This window comes from Gasterosteus aculeatus, chromosome 5, assembly GCF_964276395.1.
Source record: "Gasterosteus aculeatus chromosome 5, fGasAcu3.hap1.1, whole genome shotgun sequence".
NCBI classification, from domain to species: domain Eukaryota; kingdom Metazoa; phylum Chordata; class Actinopteri; order Perciformes; family Gasterosteidae; genus Gasterosteus; species Gasterosteus aculeatus.
The window spans coordinates 6,605,578-6,627,932 of NC_135692.1; the positions used below are offsets into that span (position 1 = coordinate 6,605,578).

The 22,355-nt window shown below is 48.3% G+C and overlaps 2 protein-coding genes across 2 annotated transcripts; one reads left to right on the forward strand and one right to left on the reverse strand.

The window, feature by feature from the left end:
- Positions 1-13: 13 nt before the first annotated feature.
- Positions 14-10,354, reverse strand: mms19 (MMS19 homolog, cytosolic iron-sulfur assembly component). The gene is made up of 31 exons (XM_078102823.1): positions 10,087-10,354; positions 9,566-9,614; positions 9,199-9,299; positions 8,956-9,041; positions 8,773-8,847; positions 8,623-8,692; positions 7,933-8,061; positions 7,757-7,818; positions 7,559-7,645; positions 7,391-7,465; positions 7,139-7,216; positions 6,622-6,760; positions 5,973-6,127; positions 5,763-5,832; positions 5,378-5,503; positions 5,194-5,275; positions 4,757-4,854; positions 4,483-4,644; positions 4,240-4,395; positions 3,907-4,009; positions 3,511-3,613; positions 3,242-3,319; positions 3,030-3,156; positions 2,841-2,947; positions 2,584-2,640; positions 2,319-2,505; positions 1,809-1,891; positions 1,564-1,728; positions 1,365-1,424; positions 1,177-1,277; positions 14-1,001 (listed from the first exon to the last, which is right to left on the reverse strand). The coding sequence occupies exons 1-31, from the start codon at positions 10,205-10,207 to the stop codon at positions 971-973; spliced, it is 3,123 nt and encodes a 1,040-aa protein (XP_077958949.1). The 5' UTR covers positions 10,208-10,354; the 3' UTR covers positions 14-970.
- A 275-nt stretch (positions 10,355-10,629) lies between these two features.
- On the forward strand, positions 10,630-18,037 carry ubtd1b (ubiquitin domain containing 1b). The gene is made up of 5 exons (XM_040177369.2): positions 10,630-10,976; positions 11,255-11,436; positions 14,559-14,786; positions 14,882-15,039; positions 15,296-18,037. The coding sequence occupies exons 2-5, from the start codon at positions 11,355-11,357 to the stop codon at positions 15,611-15,613; spliced, it is 786 nt and encodes a 261-aa protein (XP_040033303.1). The 5' UTR covers positions 10,630-10,976; positions 11,255-11,354; the 3' UTR covers positions 15,614-18,037.
- The last annotated feature ends 4,318 nt before the right edge of the window (positions 18,038-22,355 follow it).

The window sequence follows — 22,355 nt, forward strand, 5'->3', positions numbered from 1 at the left end:
GACACGAAAAGCATTTTGAATAATTACAAAGAAAGGTTTTAATGACATTTTAAATACTATATTTCCTTGGCATAAGTTGAGGTCCAAAGTCAGCCTACCTCACTTCTAACCTTTCCCTACATTGACCTGTAAAATCCATCTTAAAATGATCCCAGTGGAGGTGTGATTCAGTGACTCAGGCCACGCTGTGAGCCAGCAGGCAATTGGCACATTTTCCCAGATCAACAACAACGAACTGGCAAACCACAGTGAAATGAATGTAACACCCCCAGCTGTTATTATTAGACATTACTTCAACTACACATTCATCTGGATGAGAACATTAAACGCCGGTCCATTAAAGTCCACATCTGTATATGCACTGTGTGGAGGAACTTTGATGGTTCCACCGAAATAGTTCAAAAGAAATAAAAGTAAGAAAACGTTGCCCCCACAGTCCGTGACATCACCATCCAATGTGTGTACGCTGTTTGCCCTTTTCCTCGGAGTTCACACCTTCAAATTATAGCGCTGAGCTCTCTTATTGGAGCCGTCCAAGTTTGGGAAGATTTTCAAAAATCGTGCAAAAAGTGAATTATACATTTTCTGGTTGTTGACGGCGACCGTGTTTTAGCTGCTGATCTGACAGAGTAGGAAAGCTACACCTTTTAAAATGCACTTAAAGTCACATTCTGATGCGGACGACAACAAACAGGAGGTGTAACTTCTTAAACATTCTTTTCAATGCTCGCAGTCGGTCCAAAGACTCATTTGTGCGTTCATATAGACAGAAGAAAAACAGAAGATGAAGAGACGATGAAGGGTTCGTTGATAGATCCAGAGTTAGGGGAGTGTGTTTGGGGAAGGGAGGATGTGTGGATCGCGCAGCTTTGATCCTCGCTACCTGGTCCAGGGGTTTGACTTCCCTCACATCTGTATTCTTCCAGGTTGAGGGAGGATGGGAGACTTGGCTTGTGCTCGAGGAGCAACCTCAACTTCCTCCAGGACTTCCTAACAGGAACCTGCGAGAAACACCAGAAAGAGAAGCCTCCTCATGACGAACCGACACAGAGCTCAGCTGGCACACGGCCATCAGAAAAGATGCATTCTGGGGTACAGAACTACAGCAACTGGGGGTGTTTATCTGCTGGGTTTTTAATACCGAGACTACAGTGATATCTCGTGTGTCTCTCTTACCACTCGGCTCGCGCCCGAACCGCCTCCCTCCTCACCAGCCTCTTGTGGTCGTCCAGAGGCCGGGACAGAGCGCGCAGCACTCGGGCCCGAAAAGGCAACACCTGCAGAGACACGGAACGATACACCGACGGGTCACATCTCGTATTCTACGTCGTAGGAACAATCGGGCAGATCGCGTCGGGTTTTACCTCGTGCGCGGGGAAGCAGGAAATGGAATGGATGCAACGCAACGAGGCGATCCGCACGCTCTGAAATGAAATCGAGGAAATAATTGAGAGAGCTCCGAGGAATTCACATGTTCTTTCTTACATACAAGAGGGAGGACATTGATTTTTGCTGTAGTTCCGACGCATGACACCAAAAAGGACACAAAGAGCTCTCGCCCACCATGACGGCACTGGCGGTGAGGGCCAGCAGCCTGCCGACCAGAGCCTCCAGCTGCTGGATGAGGGCCGGGGGGGGCTCCATCAGGACGGGCTCCAGGCAGGACAGGGTGGACAGCTGGACGGCGTGGTCAGGACACAACAAGGCCTCCAGCAGAAGAGACAGCAGCTGGATCGACACGTTAAGACGATATATATAAATGTATTTCGTGGCGCCATCTGAAAAAGAACCGTGGGAATTCTGCTCACCGCCGGCAGCTCGGTGAGTTGAACCTGCTTGGGCAGTTTGTTGACAATGTTGGACAGGGCCTTCAGGTAGTTGGGCTTCTTTTCTGTGAAGGGGACAGACGGGAAGGACATTGAGGAGAAGAAGTCTAAAACCTCTTTTTTTGTTCACTTTTGGAGATTTGACATTATGTCGTTCAAATAATCTGCAAGCCTCTTTGTTTATCCACTGTATGTAATCTGGGTGGAATGTCCTCACATACACCTGACGGATATTAATCGACCTCAACCTCCTTGTCCAAAGAGGTTTATGCTTTGGAATATTTTTTTCTCTTGACGCTCAAAAGAAAAATTACAGAAAATGATTGCAGAACAAAGAGGTTTTTAAATATCTACATTTCATATAAACACATCAATACATCAATGACCAACAATAGAATTGAAGTATTGCTGAGACCTGCAGAATTTCTTTTATTCTGCTACATTTCCCTTTAAAAGATCATCAGCACACCGCAACAATCCTTTAAATCGCACCTTGCGGCGCAGCGTTGAAGCCCTGCACCAACTTGGCGGAGTTCTCGCTGAAGAAGCGCTGGCGGTACATGATGCGAACATCGGCGTGGCAACCGCGGTTGAGGATGTCGGCGGAGTCGCTCATCAGCAGCAGGAAGGCGTCTGCTGCCGCCGGACCCAGATCAGCGTCGTCGAGCAGCGAGAAGAGCTTCGAAAGAGTACACGGCCGATGATGAACTTGATTCACTGTGTTTGATAAAGCACACGGAATAGACGCTGCTGTCACCTTGTCGGTCAGCGTGGCGTACAGAGGGTGGTATCGGAGGAGGAGAGCCTTGGCCACCTGGAGACGAGAACAACTTGTCACATGACGTTTTTCTGTCAAGTGAGCAACTAGCTGGATGGATCAATAGAGAGCTGGCGGTAAAATAAGTTCAATTTAAAAAGGAAAATGAAACACACTAAATGTCCTAGAAATGGGACCATTATGTATCCGGACAAAAATGAACTTTCTAGCAGAGAAGAGTAGAATAGAATATTCACCCAGATCATGAGGGTGAAGGCCTGAGTGCGCGCGGGGGAAGACGGGCAGTCCAGCTCACTACACACCCTCTTCATGGTCCTCTGAATTAGGCCGTCGAGAGACTCGCCTGAGGGGGAAAGAGAATCGTCACAGAGGCTTTAAGTTGTGTAAATAAAGATAAAAAGGGAGGCTTAAGAGCCGAAACTGACCAGCTGCTCGCTTGTTCGCCAGGCCAGCGAAGCACTTTGCAGCCGAGGTGTAGGACAGCGGGTGGCTGCAGGCGCAGCTCATCTCCTCCAGCTCGGTCATCAGCTCGTCCAACCGAGGCGCCTCCACCTGAATGACAAGCGCCACCGTCAGAATGCAGCCGCGTTCGTTCAAAAGGAGCAGAACCCGCGTTGCGCGAGCGCTTGAGACTCACGGTGCGAGGCAGCGAACACACACATCCTAAGAGCAGGCAGACCATCTGAGACTGGCTCCACGAGTCCCCCTGCTGCGTCTGGGAAAACATCACGGGTCAACGCTCACAGGGACAGAACCGAGTGCCGCCGAGATAATCAGGTATTCAGGTGATAATTGTGCAATGAAGCTGCATCGTTATGACTCTGCCCTCCGGGCTGGAGGTGCTTTTGTTTATCGGATTAGAATAAACGGCACAGAGAGGCACCGCAGAGCCGTGTGCGTACAAACCTTGAGCAGCTGCAGGTTGGAAGGGAACGAGTTGTCGGGTAAAAAGGAGACGTCGCCGTCCAGGAACAGCGACACGGCCCTCGCTGCCGTCTGTCCCGCCAGCCTGACGACACGGACATGGGCTTACAGTGCTTTGTAAAAACACACGCGAGACACCGAGGCCGGCTAAGTCCACTGGTGAAACCAGTCCTAACAATCTAAGCGATGTGCATGTGGCAATGACGGTGATATCAAACTGTTAAAAACATTTAAAGCAAGCAATCGTAATTGAAAAGCACAGAGAGTACGACCGTTCCTTTTACAAACACATATCCTGATGGTGCGCTTTTCAGAATAAGAGGCTTCCTGTGGAGATAAACCAACGTGTTGGAGGAGCGCGTGAGAGTTTGTACTGACGTGGGCTGCAGCCTGGAGCAGGAAGTGCTGATGACGGGGACCATGGCGGCCAGGACCACCTCCTCCAGGAGAGGACTACGCCGACCGGGCGATCCCCCCCCGCCTGAAACACACCGGATTGGATTTCAGCCCCAATAATTGACCAATTTATAATAAGAATAATGCATCTCATTTACATAGCGCTTTTCCTAATGCTCAAAGTCCCTTTACAGAACATTTTAAAGTATCTTAAAAACTAAGCAATGAATCAATAAAGGAAAAGGTTCAAGGTGAGAGCGTTTGAGGGATGAGTGTTTTGCGGTGGAAGGTATTTTAGCGTGAGCTCGAGCTCACCCTGCAGTGCAGCCTGGAGTGCCAGAGACAGCAGGCGCGGGATGATGACGTCGTGGAAGCACCGTCCCGTCTCCTCGGTGTCCTGCACCCGCTCGGCTATTCTCCGGAGGCTACCGCACGCCGCCACCACCTCCTCCACGGAGAAGACAACGCCACCTGACAACACGGGAACACAACGTCACCCGGAGGCCTCATTTCCTCCGCCGGGGACAGCGAGGCAATGACGTCATCGGACAGAAATACCCGCGTGCGCTGAGCCGAGGACCTCCAGGAGGACAGGTGCGCTCTCCTGGACAACGCCGGGTTGAGTGGACACGGCGGCCAGAGCCGACAAACAGCGCTGGCGCACTGCATGATGGGAAAGCTTCTCAGAAGCCTCGCTGTTGTCTTTTTGATCCGTGGGCTCTGCAGCGAGGAGAGCGAGGGGCGAAACGGTACATTCAGGAAGAACGTAGGCACGGCAATGAATTATTTCATGATCAAAACATCATATTTTCAGTGTGTGGTCTTCGCTCACCAGAAAACAGCTCCTTCTTTAGTCTCGGGATCAGATTGGTGATGAAAGCCGCCGAGCGCAACTCCGCTAAGGCTCCGGCGCACTCGACCACAGCGAGACTGGAGCCACAAACGGCAAGAAAAGACCCATTTATGTACCCGATCTCAGAGATGTCGTTGTAGGGGCATGAGTTACGATAAGGTAAGGTAATAAGGTAAGAATCTTAATTTAACGACTCTTCGCTCTAGTTGGAGCCGGCTGTCACACAGGCGTTTATACTCATGAAGACTATGCAGCACATTTCAGTCATCAAATTCCATCAACGGTGAACAGTCGGCTTTCCGGAAAGGCAAGCACAAGAATTCCAATACACAGGGCATGTGTAAATGACAACAAAAATCTTTGAAGTAAACACAGCTTGAAGTTAGAGGAGCCGAGCGTGTTCAACGGGAGCTGACCTCACTCGCTCATCCTCCTCTGTCAGCAGCAGTCGGGTCAGGTGATCCACAGCCAGCTCGATGTCAGAGTCCAACAGCAGATCTAAAGGAGGCGGGGAGATAAACAAAAACAAAGCGGTGAGTATGGAACTGACCACTGGGGGTGGGGGGGGGGGGGGCGATGCAAGCGCTTATCTCATCTCACCGCTGTGCCGCCCCAGCGAGGTGAGGACGGAGGCGGCGGTGATCTGAAGGCTGGAATTAGTCTCCGTCAGCGCTGAAAACACCACGGTGCACAGAGCGGGACGGAAGGCTGAAAACACGCTCTCTTCTAGAGATACGACAGATGGAACAGAGGAGGAGAGTTAACATCTGTCAGCAAATTCAATCTTGTCCTTGTATGTCAAGCCCGTCCGCTCGGCACCACGGTGACACAAACCAGAGGACAAATACAGATTCTATCACAGTCCACCCGCAACCACGAGCGCACATGCAGATTCAAATCTGAAACACGGGTGTTCTTTGTAGAATGTAAAAGTGTTCCGCATAATAAGTCGCCCCGGAGGAATAAAGCCATAAACAACACTTGCCGCTCTCGCAGGTTTTCACTGACTGAAGGAATCGCTGCACCACCTCGAGCAGAGTCCGTCTCTGGGAGCACTGCGCGGAGAGAGAGAGAAACCGGCACGTTGGGCAGCTGGAGAAACGCTACTGACATCCTCCGCACATGACGTGGACATTTTGACCTCGGGGGTGAAGGACGGAGCAAGCTCCTGGGCGCCGGGTCGCCCCCGAGTTACCTGTGCTCTGCCGTTGTACTGCTCGATGAGGGCGGGCATCACGGCGTCGGCGACCGTGTGGCTCGCCCTGCTGGAGGCGGCGCAGGCGGCCTGCAGCAGCTTGGCGCTGGGCCACACCAGCTTCAGGTCCGGCTCGCACAGGTGATGTTTGCAGTCTGGAACGACGAAAAACAACCACTCATTGTTGTGCTGCCGTGTTAGTCACAAGAGAGGGGGGATTAAAAACAGATACAACAACAACAAATAAAAAATGAACCAGTAGAAGTCAAAGTCCAGTGTCGATATCATAATAATAATCATGGCTGGCTTCTCAAGAACTATAGATTTCACTAAAGTCGTGAAAGCTGTGACACCCGGTTTTCCTTAACTTGAATAAGCTGTAAACTGAGCGTGGACTGAGTGGAACGTTGGAACTCGCTCTGCGTTGACATGGTACAATCTCCTTTCCATCTACTAACCACAGTTAGCTCAACACTTCATACATCAAAACACCCTCAGTCGCTCTGCCTGCATCGGTTTTGCTTTTATTCCACCTCCAATCTCACGGCCGCTTTAACCCTTTTTTTTTTATTGGAAATGTGGAGTCGTTACATCCGTCGTACAAAATGCATTTACTGTGCAAATAAACGCGACGGCCACAACGTTTGACCTGTGAGAACCAGCTGCAGGAAGGTGCTGAGGGAGTCCTCGGAGTCAGAGTTGAGGACTGAGCGAGACAGGCAGGAAGTGAGTGCGGTGAGAGCGGCGAGGCCAGCCGCCTCGATCTTCTCGCTCGCTGTCTGGAACACCTGCGAGGAGACAACAAGCACTTTGAAGCGTTTCCTTTTCGCAAAGCGCTGTTTATCTCAACAGATTGGTCGCTTTAATTACAGCTTTTTGGGGGACCGTCAGCATCAGCACAGACTTTCTTTCTTGGCTCGCAGAGCGTGAGAAACAGCATGTGTTGCCTTCTACCCATAAAGCCGTGTGTTTTGGCTTCTAATCCATCACTTCTATTGTTCAAAGTGCAGAGTTTGACCAATAAAGTTGGTTCATGTGATCGCAGCTTTAGAGACGATTCCCGATTTTCATTCCGGACAATAAAGCCGTCTCTTTACAAAAGTATGTCACGATGTAGATGCACGTCAATTATATCCAATATTCATGTTTCGTTGTCTCAAACAAACCTCTCTCCGCAGTGAGGCCCACAGTCCCTCGAGGAACTCCGCCACGTCCTTATGTTCATATTTTGACACACCGGCGACCTGAGAAATGTCCAGTGTGGCAAGAAAAGAATCCCTGCATTAACTTTACAAACCCTCCTGGTCTGGGTGGCGGCTGCACCGTAGTCACTGTGTGGCTTATGAGGACGTCAACAGTGCATCTTCCATGTCTGCAAACCTCGGAAAGATGGTGGAGTTTCATAGAGCTTTTCTCACCAGAGTCTGCAGCGAGTCCAGCTTGGCACTCTGAACATCGGAGTCCAGCTTTTCAATGATCAGCGGTAACAGAAACTAGAGCGGTGAAGTAACAAAAAAAAAATCAGGAATGACATCATCCATAACTTCTCCGGTCCGGACCAGAGGAGAGATGTAAAATGCTCCTACCTCTGCAAACCGTGGCGTCCCAGTGAGGACGTCCCTCAGCATCTGGATGAGCTCCTCCCTGGTGACGCCGTGGGGGTCGTTGGGAGGCTGAAGGAGAAGGGGGGGGGGGGGGGCAGAAGTGATAAATGCATCTACACACGTTAAAGGGAGATGCCCTTATGCCCCACACAAAACTAAGCAGAGTAAACAGGGACTTACGGGGCTGAAGTCGATGGGGAAGTAGCAGGACGTCACTTCGAACAGCTCCTCTGTGAATTTACCTGAGATGGCGTACAGGAAATGAAGGGGATGCGGGATGAGACTCAATGGCACTGTGCACTGGATAGTAGCACGGGAGATGCTGAACGTGTGTGTGTGTGTGTGTGCGCGCTCACCGAGATCATAACCTCGGAGGACGATGGTCCTGGCGATCTGGAAGGCCAGCAGCAGGTTGCGAGGGTCTCGCTCTCCGTCCATCGACTGGACAAAACCAAACACAAAGTCTGCGCCCAAACCCTTGAGTTCTGTGGACAGGTGAGACGGGAACACAGCTGTGTTTTAGTTCTGGAAGACGGACTGACGGGTATTTTGGTTTCACTTCACTTTGGAGAAATGAACCCAATGTGTCTTTAACCTGGAAATGTGAGGAAGTTGTGAGGAGGCTACGACTGTGCTGAAGATTGCTTAGACCCAATCAGTGATACATTTTATTATAGACTGAGAAACACAACACGTTCATCTATGACCAGCAACCCGCCTCCCATGGAACCTGATCTGATCTTAACTTGTCCAGATGTGAACCCTTCAGAGGATTTATCCGCTGCCTTTAATCATTACGTTTACCTCTAGTACGGTGGAGAAACAGAAGTGAGGTCACATTGATCAAACATAAATACCGGCAGTTATTCTATTTGCTTTTTATACTGTATGTTGATGAGAAGATAGGGTCAAACTTGGGTCCGAGGTTAGCGATGACTACGCATGAATGTTTTATTACTTTTGACACAGGCACTTTTATCAATGCGGGCCGCTATTCGCGCCTTTCCTCTGCAGAATACGTCTCGCTCAAACCGGGCGTCTCTTACCGGCTTCTCTGGTGGCCATGAGGTTGATGAGCATGTTGTAGACGCACGCTCTCTCGCCCAGCATCAACGACTGGGGGAAAATGAACAGCCCCCGTGAACACCCAGCATGTGACAAAAATGTAAGGGGGGAGGTGTTGGTGTTAGTCTCACCTGAACATGAACATCCTGGAACAAAGACCTCAGCATGGACACAGCTGAGCCAGGGGGCAACACTGTGCATTTGGTCTGGAGGGGGGGAAGCGCACACACTCAAAGACAAACACACACTCAAGGCAAAACCAAGTGCAAAAGTCTCACAATGATGCTCAATGTATCCAGGAGGCAAACGCTCACCAGCGCTCTGAGCCCCTGTAGAACCGGCGGCGTGATGACATAATGGTCCTTGAGGCGGTTCTCATAGAAGGCGAGGAGCACCTCCACTGGGGAGGACAGAGACACGCGGAGCAAACATCACCCTCCACACGCTGCATGCAGCTCTCCGAGACAATGTGTCTCTTTTGATGGATGCGAGATGTTTGGGCTTTTTAAAAACTGATTGTATTCATCAGAAAGCAAATAGAAGGAGAAGATGCGTACCTTCTCTCTCCGTGAGAGCCCCGTGGCAATCGTGTAGCACTTGAGAGAGAAGCTGGACCGCTCTGGCCCGGGTGTGAGGCTGCGAGCTGGTGAGGCTCAGTCTACACAGGGAAGGAACGGGACACGGCAAGTAAGACCAAATAACACAGGAGCAATAGGAAGAGCGTAGTTCGAAACTGGATGCTTTACAATGAAGAGGAAAGGGTGGAGATTATTCTACATTTATAGTCACTCAATTCTGTCAACATTAAATATCATCATTCACTGTTTTAGAGTGAAACCCTTTCATTCGCTTTTCTTTGTCCAACACATAGTAAACCAATGAGGGTGGTTTTGCTGTATTGCTAGAAACACCTTGATCACTTACCCCAGTGCCTCCACCAGCTCCAGTATCGTAAACTGTCCATCTTTGACACCTGAGCAGAAAAGCCACGTTTACTGAATTGTAACAAAAGGCCCGATGAGACGGCTACAACCACAAGCACACGGCGAACACACACGTGGGAAACCAGTCGCACAGGTAACAGAACTGCAGGTTAACGAGCGACCTCGGCGGGGTTCAAAGGTGACGCTACAGAGTTCATTGACGGGACGCTTCCCTTCGCACACAGCGGCTAATATAACGTTATTAGCTGGGTGACATTGCGATAAAAGTACGTCAGGGATCCATCGAGCGTGTGCCGATACCGCGATCGGGTGAGCGGACATAACGTTATTTGACAATGACACCACACAGGATGTCGCGGTGCTAACTTAGCTAACGTTAGTTAACCATCCTGCCGTGTTGCGCATCCCTCAAGCGGCGGCTCAGCAGCTTCCAAGGACGCGTTTTGGGCAACGAGTTACTCAGGAAAGATGTCGACGATAATGCGAGGACGACTTATTTACATGTTGCCGCATCGTTGGCTTTGCTGTCCTGCAGTCCAGAGACAAATTCCTCCACCAGAGACAGCAGCACGGCACTGTCCGCAGCCATCGCGCCTCTGTGACTCGCACCGAGACCACGCATGCGCGAAAAGTTAAGGAGTTAAACAAAAGACAAACGTGACTAATTGTACAGAATCAGTTATAAAATCGTTATCGAACAATGTGATGTTACCAGGGGCCATATACTTTACGTGTGCTTGAAATGTAAATGTTATCTGAAAATTAAAACATTAGCTTTTTTTGTGCTGCCTTCAGGTGCCGTCCGAATAACGCCACTCCACAGGGAGTGAGCTGACATCAGCGATGTGGGTTAACGTTACCGATTGAGACCGTGTCCCCTAACATCGAGGCACGGTGTGGTCGCTTTCGTACTGTTCACAGTTTAAAATGAATACACTCACTACATCAGCGGTGACACCTCCGTGGATGTCGAATCGATTAGCGCTCCCGTCCATTCATAACGCATTTCGTCCTGACGTAAGAGAACGCAGCACCTGCCCGCGTGCCCACGCGCAGGCGTAGATAAAGAAAGTTAAACTGCGCGAGCTCCGGTTCCACCGCTAGTCCAGGGAAGACGGCACCAACGTCTGGAGGGGGGGATTTAAGTGGGACAATAAACTGGAAATAGTCGCCAAGAATAGGAACGGTACGCGGGATGTCTGCGTGAGACCGCCGCCGTCCACTGGATATTGGAAGGAAACCCAGCGTGCAAATGGGTCCCGAGCTGGCGGACGTTGGCGTTTGCTGGTGTCCCGGGAGCTAGCCGGTTGGCCCTGTTAGCTTTTAGCGACGAAGGTGCGCGTTGTTTGCAATGCTCGGCTACACGGCGCACGACTAGCCCGACTTCACAGGCAAGTTAGACGACTCGAGCTCACGTCTTAACGTTAAATAAACGGGTTGGCAGGTGCTGTCGCTGATTTAGCGGACTTTTGTGTGGGTAACGGTAGTGTGGGACAAGAGCTTTGACTCTAGTGGGGTCGTTTCACGCGCAAACCGCACTGATACGTAAAGAGGACACGCATTTTAACTCTGGCTCCTACATACATGGCCGACATGTATATTTAAGTGTGTGCCTTCATCGCTATTAATCATCCACGTGTTCTCATCCTTGGCGCCGGTGACCCCTTAGGCTCGCAGCATTTGACCTCCGACCCGGACCCGGTTCATCGTCTTCTGCCGAGATGGGCCCCCTTGTTCAGCTAGTGTGACGCGGGGAAACCATCTGAACCATGGGAGGATGCGTGGGGAGATACTGGGAAGGCTGGGAGGACTCACAGAGCCGAGGCTCGTCCAGGAACGGCGGACGAGGAGGTAAGACGACGATGGTGGTGAGATGTGCTTCACTAAATCACAACAAGTGTCACTTCCTGCAACGCCACCAGTGCGTCAAGGCGTTGCTAAATCCGGCTGCCATCACACTACTGTCCACTTCTGCTTAATTGCGTGGATTGCACAGGAGGTGGTGGAGACTTCTGAGTCCGATGCAGCTCAAGTGACCGCTTGTCATTGGGTTTCAACTCTTATCACCTTTTCTCCCCCCTTCTCCTTGTGCTGTGGAGAAACTGGCCCGACTATCTGGTCTTTACGCCTCTCACGTCTATGTGAATAGCAAAGTGATATAACCGCATTCTTAGTTGTGAGTCTAAATGCAATGCAGTTTAATTTGTGTGTGAATTTGGCTCGCTTGTACGAGCAGGGTTTTAAACTATGAAGCAGCCTTTTCTTTATTTGTTTGCTGCTTTGTGCGCGTTTCCTTATTTTTCCAGCAACCAGATTGTGGTGCAACTCTCCTGTGTGGTCTAATCTGAGCAGCTAGATTAACTGTGTATACGAGGGGAAACAACCTCTACGCCCCTTCTGAGATGTGGCGGCGTCTCTGCTGGGGTCAGTAAGTTGGTCCAGTTGTCACACACACACTCCAGCAGACTGCTAAACTCTGAAGGGAAATGATGAAGGGGATCTTGTCTGCAAAGTTCCACCTTGTAGTGACTGTTTTAGTGTCTTTCTCATTTGGATGCAAGTTTTGTCCTTTTATTTCCTCTGTTACTAATGGAAAGGTGTTTTGGTGAGGACGTTTTGGAGAATAAATCCAGCTTCGCACACTAGCGTCAGGCATTTAGACGCCCCCCCAGTCCACATGTCTGTAGTCGAAAATGAACATCTGATATAGATTTGAAGAAAATGACCTTCAAAATAATTGGCCCTTTTCCTGCCAAATGGCCCAACGTATCAACTATTTCAAGCCTTCAGAGCAAAGGTTCCCCTGGGCTTCGGCAGCAGCTCGTGGTAATTCCCCACCCTGATCGGTATCTAGAGACCCTCCCTAGTGGACCCCGCTCCAAAAGAACAAGCCACATCACGTCCTCTAACGAGACACGCTCTACCCGCTCTGACGTGGAAACTAAATGTTCGTCGCCGTGAGATAAAAGGACAACATGACTACAGTAGAATAATGAAACTACGTGTTAAATGTAGGTCACGCCTCGGACGGCTGTGATGACCCAAAAAAACACGTCGCTTATAACCGACTGCTATTATGAATACTCATTCAATGTATTGAGGAGTCCTTCTTCTCCACAAACTGAGTTTAATAAAAGTAATAGAGGTTAATCAGGTAATGTTTGAGTCAATACCTTTTTTCAAAATAATGTCTCAATGTGACAATGAGAGTTGAAGGGATGAAGTAGATGTAGTTATTTCTAAGCTGATCAAAAATGCTGAAGTGTTTCAGTTTTCCTGGTGTTGCCAGTCTTCTATGACTTAATATTTCCACAGTTTGACCAGTTGGTCAACAACGACTGCATTTGAAGACATCACCACAAGGTTGTCTAGCTGCTGATGAAGCGGTAATCTGCTGTGAGCTCATCGCCTGACTGACGGCAGGTCTGGGCCGTAACGGCTCGCTGCCTCCGTGTACTGCTGTCGGGGTAAATGTTGGCCGCAGGTGATTCAGATTACTTAGTTTATTGGATTTGAGTACTATGAATAAAACGCACAACGGTGGCTCACCAAAATAAAGATTAAACGGTATCTTTTAAGTAATTCTGAAATGATGATCATTAAATAAAAATAAAATAACTCCGTACGTGTTTCTGTCACAATACAATGTGAAGAACCTTAAGGAACCCTTAGGGAACCCTTAACGTACCATGGTGCTTCTGTGAAGTTGTTTGGATCACGTAGCTAACTGTTTTGCTCTTTAATAAGTTCACAGCTGTAGCTAGAATACGATCGTATCTTCGCTCCACATTAACTCCAAAAATAGATTTAAGCATACTTTGAAACGTTCCGTGAAGTGAAATGAATAACCGTGAGGTGCAGCAACGTTTCACTTTGACCACTTGTTAGCGGAGTGTTATCGCACATTCGTTGGCAGACGGTAGATGTGGTGGTGACACACTGTCTGCAAAGAATAGCGGTTCCGAGTAGGGAGTCATTAAAACCGGAGCGCTGCAGTCCCACAGGAGCTCACAATGCAACATTTTCCAGCCAACTTTAATGACATCGCAACAGACCAGCGAGACATTTTGTTCTCCTCACATGATGGTGTCAGTAAGTAAAGAATAACGTGTCTAATCATGTTCCGTAGAGGAGAACGTGCGCATCAAGTCTGAACTAAATGATCTGCATACCTCGCAAAACCAACAAGTAACCACTTATTAAAAGGAGCGGTTTGATTAAGAAATATATATATTTTTTTACATTTGAACAGATTTATATTTTGAGTTACCTAGTAGCAGTCCCTGTTAGCAACGTGTGCTCACACCACTGGATTACTTTTAGATCTTCAGCTGTGAGTCAAACATTTTAATGCTGACATCCTCTAAAAGAGCGTTTGCTGCTTTGTCCTCCTGTCAACAGGAAATCCTTGCTGTTTTACGACTGCTGCGTACGACATTTGATGATGTCACCACAGACCTTTTCTCACTTTTCTGATGGGTTTTAATGAAGCAGACCACTGCGCCATTAATCGAGAAAATGATCGTCTGATTAATGAAATGATTCGTAAATTGCGTGTCTTTTGAATTTGCATACGTTGTGAGATTTGTCAACGCAGGGACATGTTTATCACAGGCCGCATTAGGACAGAACTTGCGCCTTAAACCCAATCGTTTGTCTCTGGACGCTGCATGTTCATCAGCACTTTGGCTGAGTGGCCGGGAGGAAGCTGCCATGGCTAATTCAACACAGTGTCCTCCTCAGTACGCCTAAGCCGCTTTCCCCTTTAAATAATTCATTTGGACAGAAATGCAACGTCTTGAATGTCTGCCGTCTCCTCCATGCTTTTCAGTTCTCCATCTCTGCTCCCCAGAGAGGCTTCTCTGCCGCTCAGACGTTTCATAAAGATGAGCCCAGACCGGTCTAGAGCCCATAAACGGTGTTGCTAAAAACCATGAACCGCACTGTTAACGACTCTTTCCTCCCCGTCGCAGCGCGCAATGAGCCCCTGAAGAAAGAGCGTCCCAAGTGGAAGAGCGACTATCCGATGACCGAGGGCCAGCTGCGGAGCAAGCGCGACGAGTTCTGGGACACGGCGCCGGCCTTCGAGGGGCGCAAGGAGATCTGGGACGCCCTGAAAGCGGCGGCCGTGGCCCTGGAGGGCAGCGACCACGACCTGGCGCAGGCCATCGTTGACGGGGCCAACATCACGCTGCCACACGGTGAGGGCGCCAAAAGATGTGGATCTGTGGGAAAATGCACTGAAGGAGAACAAACTGACTTTTTTTTTTTTTTTTTTTTTTTCGCCCCTTTGCAGGAAATCTGGCCGAGTGCTACGACGAACTGGGGACCCGCTACCAGCTGCCCGTCTACTGCTTGGCTCCACCCATCAACCTCATCTCAGAGCGCTGCGACGACGACCCCAGCGATAGCGCCGAACCTCCCGTGGCCCCCAAAAAGGAATTCCAGCTCAAAGTAAGCAGCCTGTTTTTTGTGTCATCCAATTGCTACTTCTGTCTTTGTCCACAAGTCTATTTGTTAATATGGTCATCCACACATTTATGCCACGTAACCAACCAACCAACCAAACGTTGTTCTAGCTATTCTTTATGTTCCTGTAGCCTCTCACAGCTAGCGCTGCTAGCCAGGATCACCTGACCGTTTATCAGAGAAAGCCACATTTCGCTTGCTTCCCAACACTAATCTTCACACTGCCCGTCCGCCACCACAGGTCCGCCTGTCCACGGGCACCGACCTGCGCCTCAGCGCCAGCATGGCCGACACCATCGGCCTGCTGAAGAAGCAGCTGCAGGCCCAGGAGGACATTGACACCAGCCACCAGCGCTGGTTCTTCTCTGGGAAGCTGCTGCCGGACAAGACGCGGCTGCAGGACACTAAGATCCAGAAGGACTTTGTCATCCAGGTGATCGTTAACCCGCAGGCCCTCCAAGGCCCCAAGACACCTCCCTCCCCCACCACCACCACCACCACAGAGGTCGGCGCCGCCAACCCCAGCCCCACCTCCACCTCCTCCCCTGAGTCTGAATGACCGAGGACACCGGAGAGACGGAGGGGTGGAGCGCAGGGTGTCGTCCTGCTGCTTTTTGGGTTGTCTTTTGGGGGGAATCCAAAGTGAATCCAGTCAGTAACTCCAGTCAGATCCTTGAATTCCTTGAATTAAAAGCAGAACTTCTTGTCATGCAGCCGACTTACTGCACGTCACACGACTCCCCCCACCCCCCCCCTCCCTGATCTCCCTTTATTTTTAATCTGCACCAATGCTAACTAAGTGCCAATGGAAGCGATGGGAAGGAGGTTCTCCTCCACAGAAACACGAAGGCAGATCGTGACATCTTTTTCTTTTATCAAGGACACAATGTAAACAGCTTTTTTGCACATTTAAAGATTATTCCTATACTTTTGTGGTAGTTTACGTGCCTTCTACATGACAGAGAGGGTTATTGTCCGGCTAGTTTTACCACTAGTCTGAGCCTTCTGTATTTTTTTAGATTGAGAAACTCTTTAACCCGCTGCCTTTTAGAAAAAAAAGTATGATTAAGACTAAACATCTGGCGGGTGTGTGTGTGTGCGCGTGCGTGTGTGTGTTTGGCGATCGGGACGTAGCTTCCCGAGAGCTCCGGTCCCCTGCTCACGGCTTTGCAGTCAATCATATCATTTTGTAAAAGGAAAGTGGAATTCCCATGTAAAAAAATCTACCGTCTTAAAGGCCGCATTGTTGTGACCACTTACTGTCCACTGGCGCAGGCGACTGGAGCAATGTTTTATCCACAAAACATTAACTTTTAGTGTTTTTAATCAATCTCCTCCGGTGAGTTCTTTGGGAAGGGAAGTGGCCCGTTGCCGGATAAAAGGAACGTGACATTAGAGATGGCAGCTCAGCCGTCCGACCACAGGGGGCGCCAGAGGGAACTCGCGCACAATGGCCTTGAATTTCGGCTGGCTGCTTGTAGCTCCCATCAGGCCCGGCGGTGTATGTTGTAAAGCGTCGTAGCTTCTTTCCCGCCGTTGCTCAGATTGCAAAGCAGATAAATATTTGGTCTCTGGTTGCTCGTCTGATCTCGACTCCCATAACGGAATGTGATCTGCCCGGATGCAAAGGTCCGCTTCCGGGAGCTTTGGTACCTGGAATTTTGGTGCCTCGTTGTGTTGTGTCTTTTGATGTGCATTTTTAAAACTACAAAATGATTTGCAAACTTTCGTTTTTCTTTGTCCTTTGAATTTTATATGGATCATTTTGTGAACCTTTCTTTAGTTTACCTTTAAAAAAAAAAAAAAAATCACTTTTCTTTTTCTTTTGCACAGCTTTAAGTCACTAACTAGAACTTTCACTGAAGGGAAATGGACCACACGTCTTCTGTCCCAGAGAGACCTGCTCAAGCCCACCCTGCTTCTCCGGTAGGACTTCCAGGTCATATTGGTGTCAGATTCGGGGACCGTCCCAGAATAGAAAAGAGATTCAGGCCATTGAAGGGTGAGAATCTCCATGCGCATCGCTACGATTCACCGCTCTTCTCACACAGCAGGTGAAACGACGCCATCAGAGTAAATCCCAGCAGCTCTGTGAATGAAAATCAGAATTCAGCTTCGCTTTACATTTCAGCCTTGGAGCTGATCACAATCACCCTCTTACTGTTTAAGCATCATAAGCAAACTTGAATCAGTGTTTCTCTCTGTATGTGCAATACTATAGACGTCGACCTTACACCCCCTTTTGTTCTGTTCTGCTGACAGATTTCATAAAGCACGTGTGGAAAAGCGCGCTATAATCTTATGTCGGGTAATCGGGTGTCTGCTGTTTTTCTTTTAATTGTTCACATTTTTGTCACGTTTGAAATGTATTCCAAGCTGCTGTCTTCAGATCTCTTTTGTGGATAAACGCTTTCAGTTAAAGGATCACCAACACATTTTGGTAAAGACTAGAAGGGAAACTTGTTCTTTCACGAGAAGTTTAGCACCACATTTAGAGGAGACATTGATGCGTAGTTCTGCCCTGTGTATATATACACACACACACACACACACAGTCTTTGTGTTCTCGGGGAGCGACGCAAACCATCCTGCACTCATTACAATGTACGCGCATTCCTACTCGCACATGTAAGACGTGATTTGTTTTGGAAGCTGGTTATAAAAGCCATAACGCGTCAGGAATATTTATTTTCTATTTTCACGACAACCAATAGTGCTTCATATGCAGATTCTCTACTTTCAGAACTCTTATTCCCTGAAGGTATTGCAGTTAAACAAAGCTTTTCCACGAGAATACCCATCGAGCAGTCGCTGATGAGCTGTTACGGAAGTCAAAATGTGCTTCTCAGGCGACAGTGTATTTAATCGTGAGATGGACATTTCTTGGTGATTTATGGACACCGGCAGTTTATTATGCAGATTTTTGTCTTCAATAATGTTTTTAAACAGTTGAATTAAAAAAACAAAATTTAAAAGTGAAAAACGTTTCTGTTGTAGTAATTCTGCTCCACCTGAATAATGTCTGAAATGAATTCCTATGAGCCAAGAAGGTGCAACAATGTCTTGATTTCCTTTGCCAGAGAAAGATCTTCCTCTTCACCACGAGATGGCGCTGTGTGCTCGCGCAGGAGGGCCGGCGTGGAGGTGGAACACACACGGCGTTGTTTGTTTTAACCTGTAACATATTCGGGCAGGATTTGGATGATTTACAGATGTGTGTTCTTTGAGAGAAGCATCGCCCGAGGGGGGAAACGGCTCAGTGGAAAAGTATTTTTTTCATTTTTTTTTTTTCTATTTTTTTTTTTTTCCTCTCACAAAGACCGTAGCTGTACCTCGAGGCTCAGAGTGGCTTGTAGCACATGGTCTGAGCATTCTGGTCCTACATTTCCCAAAATGCCCTTTGAACCTGCTTTTAAAGAAGGCAGTCTGAGGTGGTTTAAAGGGAAATGTACATTTGTTGGAAGCTGTGGGTTCCACGTGATAGAAAACCTAATTGAAGCGCGTTCTCTGTAGGTGGCGCTCTTTCCACCTGGAGAATCAACCTCTGTAAACCCATGGGAGGCATTAAGGATCTGATGGTTGCGTTTTCCTTCTGTTTATAACAAACATACACAGTTTTACGTGGAAGGCCATCGGACATCCGTTGATAGCAGGAAATGAATCCCCAGCACCCGGTTTACTCAGTAGCTTGTTGAATAAATATTCAATAAAGGCACTTTTCTACTTGTCTACTGTAAACATGCTTCCTGCTGCCCACTCTGCAGCAACTGACATCTCATCATGTGAACTCTTCTCGAGCTCTGTCTCTTTCTCTGCAAACACTCTTGAGGTTTGTGCCCCACTGGGGTCTGGAAAAAAAAAAGCCCCTATTGACGATGGAATTTCACAAGAAGAGCTGTGTTTATGGTCACCAGCCCCGTCAGCCTTATTCCAAACTCGAGACGGACCGAGGACGATGTGGACGCCGCAGCAGGCTTTGGACATTACGTTGTCCCGTCCTCTGTTGGTAGTTTGATCTCCGTCGATCCTACTTTCTGAAACTCACGTGTTTCCAATTTTCTTTAATCTGGCACTCTGCCGAAACCACGTGGATACATAAAGTTTTACACGATAAACTGCAAATTTTAACAGTTTTAGAAGATTATAATAAAATACAGCGATTTAAATGCACCAACTGGTACATGGAGACTTCGATCCAGCTGTCCTTCAGTCTGTATATAAACAACTGAGTTATTACTCTTGTAATGAATCCTTTAGTTTTCAGGCTCATGGCGGTTTTGTTTGAGATGTACAAAAATCTCCCCAAAAGATGGAAAACCCCTCCAGCCCGTCTCGCTGGATATGAAAGTAAAGCTACACACTCAGTATTAAATTTGCCCCCTAGAGATCCGGTTGTCAGTGCGGCGCAGAGTCTGAACCACAGAAAGTGGTGAATCAAGAACTGTAGAAAAATAAAAACAAAACCGTCTAAAGAAAGATGAACTCCACCTAAGCACTAAATGTTTCCCGTCAAAGTTGGAAAGTCCAGGTTTAAAGGCTGTAATTACAACTTCCGCTGACCGTTAGCTTTACGGTGGCTAAGCTGAAGCTAATTGTCAGGAATGTTGGCTGGTGAAATAAAATCCAAAATACAAGAACTCACTAACCCGAACTCATTAGCCTCAATCTTTGATAAAGATATTTGAAAGCAATATTTGCAATTTAATATTAGTGAGATGGGGGGAAACACCATGCTAACATAAAACGTTAGTAATCACATGTGTCACATTGGCTTGTGTGTTTGCTGATGTTGTTTTCATGCAGACAAAGTGGGATGAGAATATCAAGATGACACACAAAGGCTTCTCAGAGGACTTAGTCACATATTGAAGCACACAGCCTGCAACAAGAAAAAACATTCACTTAAGACATGTTACCTTAAAAAGACCCATCTGGGTCCCAAGAAGTGCGGCATGCGACCAAGTGTGTTAATGAATTATTAAAACGTGGTGGAGCTACGAAACGTTGAGAGAGCTGGCAACCGATCGCTGCGTCTTGGAAAAGAAAGCGGCATGAGAAATCCTGACAGTCTGCAGCTTGGAGCACTGACTTACATTTTCCCCAGTAGCGTTGGTGGAATTTCCTACTCCTGCCCCAAAAAAAGCAATGAAAGAACAATTCAGTTAGAATGATTTTGAGTGACGAAACATCTCCAATTTCTTTCTTGCCTCCCTCTTTTCCATGACAATGTTACAGCCTTCATCGGTGTCCCTTTTTTTCATTTCAAGTGAACATATTGACTCAATTCACATTGTGTAAACTCTAGATTGAGTTTGATTACTTTGTGCAACACAAGAATAGAATGCTTCTAATGAATGTGATTATGTTGAAACTTCAATCTCCCAATGAAGGAGCAGCAGTACGCGGCTCAGAATCTAACATCTTCTGATTTAACTTTTTTCACATGTCGGCCTAATTTGTTTTCTGGAATAGTGACGTGCTGGCTTGTTTAGCGTGATGTGTGTGCTCTCATGAACACGGAGGATTGTTATTGTCCGCGGCGGTTGGTGTTTGCACGTTTGTGTGTTTCCACGCTTGCGTGCGCTCGGCTCGCTCGTCCGGGCAGCAACGGGGGGCTTTAGTGCTAATACCCAAATTCCTGCTCACGCTAGACTCTTATCCACTTACCTAACATTCACCTGGCGCCCTGCTAAACAGCACATAACACTATGGTGTGTGTCATGTGACGGCGTCCACCCTGAACCGCCAACCGGGTCGACCCCGTGGCCTGACAGAGCACGCCACCGCGTCCCGTGTCGCTGTCGTTCCTCCAAAGTTCAGAGGTTGCCTGACTGCTGCTGTTTACTTTCTGCAGTGCTGAATTAAAACCGGCGGCACGACGCATGCAAAATGTCAGGGCGAGGTCAGTTGTTACTTTGATTTAGCTAATTGAAGGCGCGAGGAGCACAACTACCGCTAACTATTCCCACGCAACATGGCCGACGTGTCCAGAGCTTGAGGTGCAACAACAAGCTCCAGTTTTAATGGTTTCAATGCATTTTGAATCACTGACTGTCTGCTTTATACTAAGAGCTGCAAGAAGAAATCAAAATCCAAATAGCTGGTGCGAGCCGGTCCAGTTCTGCTAAAGAAACGTCCTCATTCAAACTTCAGATTTAAAGTTAAAGATGCAGAAGCGATGGAAGAAAAATTCTACATCGACAATTAACTCTTGGCGTTTGCAGATCGGGCCAACCGACCGACCACACACACACACACACACACACACACCTAAGCACTCACCTCTTCAGGTGACACACTGATTAAATCCCCCGCTGCCACAGTAGACGTCTCCTCATTTCCAAATCCCTCCCTGCAGCTCCATTCTAATCAGCAGACGGCCTCGGGGCTTTTGCCGTACCAGGCGGCAGCTTAGGGGGATCTCCTGATGTTGTGCGGGGTATTAGATGCTGGTATGAGTTCTGTAAAGGGCAGACTTTACCAGAGCGACGGTTGGGGAGAGGTCGCCTCAAGGTCAGAGATACTGTTGTCTGGAAAGGACAGAAATGCTTTTTACATTACACGCTGAAAATGTTTTACTTCACCCTGGGGACCATATATATATATATATAATATTATATTATATATATATATATAAATACAGAGGGCGTCACGGTGGCGTGGTGGTTAGCACTGTTGCCTCACAGCAATAAGGTCCTGGGTTCGATTCCGCCCAGTGGGCTTTCTGTGTGGAGTCTGCATGTTCCCCCCGTGTCTGCGTGGGTTCTCTCCGGGTTCTCCGGCTTCCTCCCACAGTCCAAAGACATGCTTTGGGGATCAGGTTGATTGGGGACTTTTGCCCGTAGATGTGTGAATGTGAGTGTGAATGGTTGTGTGTCTCTGTGTAGCCCTGCGATTGGCTGGCGACCAGTCCAGGATGTACCCCGTCTATCGCCTGAAGTTGACTGGGATGGACTCCAGCCCCCCCGCGACCCTGTGTGCAGGATAAGCGGTTTGACAATGGATGGATGGATATAAATACAGATGTATGTTCTCATTCTATTCTATGTGTGAGATTAAGTGAGATGCCCATTCATTTCAGACAGTCATACAACAATTTTCTGTCAGGATATGGTTGTTTTGCTCAGGCTATAAATATCTGTTTAAATCCAGTACCCCTCTCAACCTCGGGCCCCTCTCTTCTGGTGACGGGCGCTTACCGACATTACCATTGAAACCAGTAGACTCGCTGTGTCTTTCCCACTAAGCATCACTTTGGTCACTAAAGAAAACAGTTTGAGTTTGAGGGTCTGACTTTGCTG

What these genes read in the sequence shown, in the direction of transcription:
- mms19 (XM_078102823.1), bottom strand. Translation starts at nt 10,207, where the DNA reads ATGCGTGGTCTCGGTGCGAGTCACAGAGGCGCGATGGCTGCGGACAGT. An exon ending in TGGACTCGCTGCAGACTCTG is followed by an intron (nt 7,217 to 7,390) that starts GTGAGAAAAGCT and finishes GACATTTCTCAG; the next exon opens with GTCGCCGGTGTGTCAAAATA. An exon ending in CCTTCACCCTCATGATCTGG is followed by an intron (nt 2,641 to 2,840) that starts GTGAATATTCTA and finishes TCTCGTCTCCAG; the next exon opens with GTGGCCAAGGCTCTCCTCCT.
- ubtd1b (XM_040177369.2), top strand. Translation starts at nt 11,355, where the DNA reads ATGGGAGGATGCGTGGGGAGATACTGGGAAGGCTGGGAGGACTCACAG. An exon ending in CAGGAACGGCGGACGAGGAG is followed by an intron (nt 11,437 to 14,558) that starts GTAAGACGACGA and finishes TCCCCGTCGCAG; the next exon opens with CGCGCAATGAGCCCCTGAAG. An exon ending in CAACATCACGCTGCCACACG is followed by an intron (nt 14,787 to 14,881) that starts GTGAGGGCGCCA and finishes GCCCCTTTGCAG; the next exon opens with GAAATCTGGCCGAGTGCTAC.